Source organism: Octodon degus, unplaced genomic scaffold (assembly GCF_000260255.1).
Source record: "Octodon degus isolate 3935 unplaced genomic scaffold, OctDeg1.0 scaffold00085, whole genome shotgun sequence".
Classification (NCBI taxonomy): domain Eukaryota; kingdom Metazoa; phylum Chordata; class Mammalia; order Rodentia; family Octodontidae; genus Octodon; species Octodon degus.
The window spans coordinates 4646319-4647815 of record NW_004524661.1 but is presented as its reverse complement, the minus strand read 5'-3'; the positions used below and the strand labels follow the sequence as shown (position 1 = coordinate 4647815).

The following is a 1497-nucleotide window of genomic DNA, read 5'->3' as shown; positions in this document are numbered from 1 at the left end:
TGAACTGTGAATGTGAAGCTATTAAACAACAACACAAAGTGCAGCTGGAACAACTAGAAGAGCAGTTGAATAGAAGCCATGGACAAGAAAGGAATGAACTAAAAAATAAGGTTTGGATATCTATGTTTCAGAGCCAAAATATCCCAAGTTTATGTAGCCACTTGTGAGTTCTTAGGTCATGAAAATTTTCTTCTTCATCTATGCAAAAAAGCCAAGAATAAGTTCGCTATTGTTGTATTGTTGAAAGTGAGTGCACTACAACATAAAGAGTTTACGTAAGGGACTTATGCAAGTTTTAGCCTACAGTTGTTTACTTTGTTAATTGGATATTTGTGCCACAGTTTGTTCAGTGACCAGTATCGGCTCCTTAGAGTACTCAGTATGTCAATCCCCTGCAAAAAAACTAATCCCCTAGTCTTAACTGCAGCTATTGATGCACTTTGAAATTCTGCAGAACAAACTAGTAGCTTTTTAAATGATTACATTAAAATTGATATTTTGTAGTTTGCTAGTGGAAGAAAAACATACAACCCGATTCTCACAATAACTTAGTACAGGAAGTATCATTATTCATGCACCAGAAGAGAAAGCCAGTATTTAAACTGAGTGAGTAAACTCAAGAAAATAAGAGTTAGAAATTCAATCACAATTCGAATTGAGGCTGGCTTACTCCAGAGCCTGCATTACTGAGTCTCTGTACTTAGTCTAGCAATACAGTACGTACTGACTTCATTTCAAACATAAATACAAACATAACAGCTGTTCAGTGACTACCCATTCTCTCTGAGCACCACATCTAGTGCCTTTAGATTGTTTTAAGGAATTCAGATCTTTTATGATGGCTTCTCTCAGTATGGAGTGCAGACTTTTCTATACCTCTACCAAAATTTGCTTGACTTTTCTTGTTTTCTCAGAAATTTTTCTTCTAATTTTAAGTTTTTGTGTAGCATCTCCTTTTTCATGTCTGTACTACATATACCATTACCTAATTTTTCCTTGAATTCTTTTTAAATGTGTTGCCATTTTAAGTAAGGCTATTAATGAAATTGGATGTTTGAGCTGTTTTTTTAAAAATGTGCAGTGAAACCTAATACTTTTCAGTAGTAGAGTCATACTCCATGACTCTGACAGACAGCAATCCAGTTTGTCTGAAACTAATCAGACTTGAGAGACTGACTGGTGATAATGTAGTTTCTTATCCCTGGCTGTTGTTTTCCTCTTAGCAGTATCTGTCATTACTGAGGAATATTCAGGTAGTAAAGCAAGACCAATTATAGAGATGGGGGTTTTTTGGTAGAGCAGAGAGTAATTCAGTTAAAATTTTCAGTCTTACTGATGTTCTCAGCCATCTTATGTCAAAATTTGGAGTTTTAGTCAATATCCTGTTTCTCATATATAGTACACCAGTAAATTGATCTTCAGTGTCTTGACCTAGACTGCTGCCACTCTAGTCAAAATCCCATCTCTGTCCCAGACTGCCACTTCATTCTTTTTTTT

General features: G+C 35.4%; 1 protein-coding gene across 1 annotated transcript in view; it reads left to right on the top strand.

Moving 5' to 3' along the window:
- The window catches only part of Spdl1 (spindle apparatus coiled-coil protein 1), a 61357-nt gene that overhangs the window by 26539 nt on the left and 33321 nt on the right, over positions 1-1497 (top strand). Inside the window, exon 4 of the mRNA XM_023721784.1 lies at positions 1-110. This exon is cut by the window's left edge and continues 29 nt beyond it. Within this exon, the coding sequence (XP_023577552.1) occupies positions 1-110 (110 nt within the window). The remainder of the gene's footprint in view (positions 111-1497) is intronic.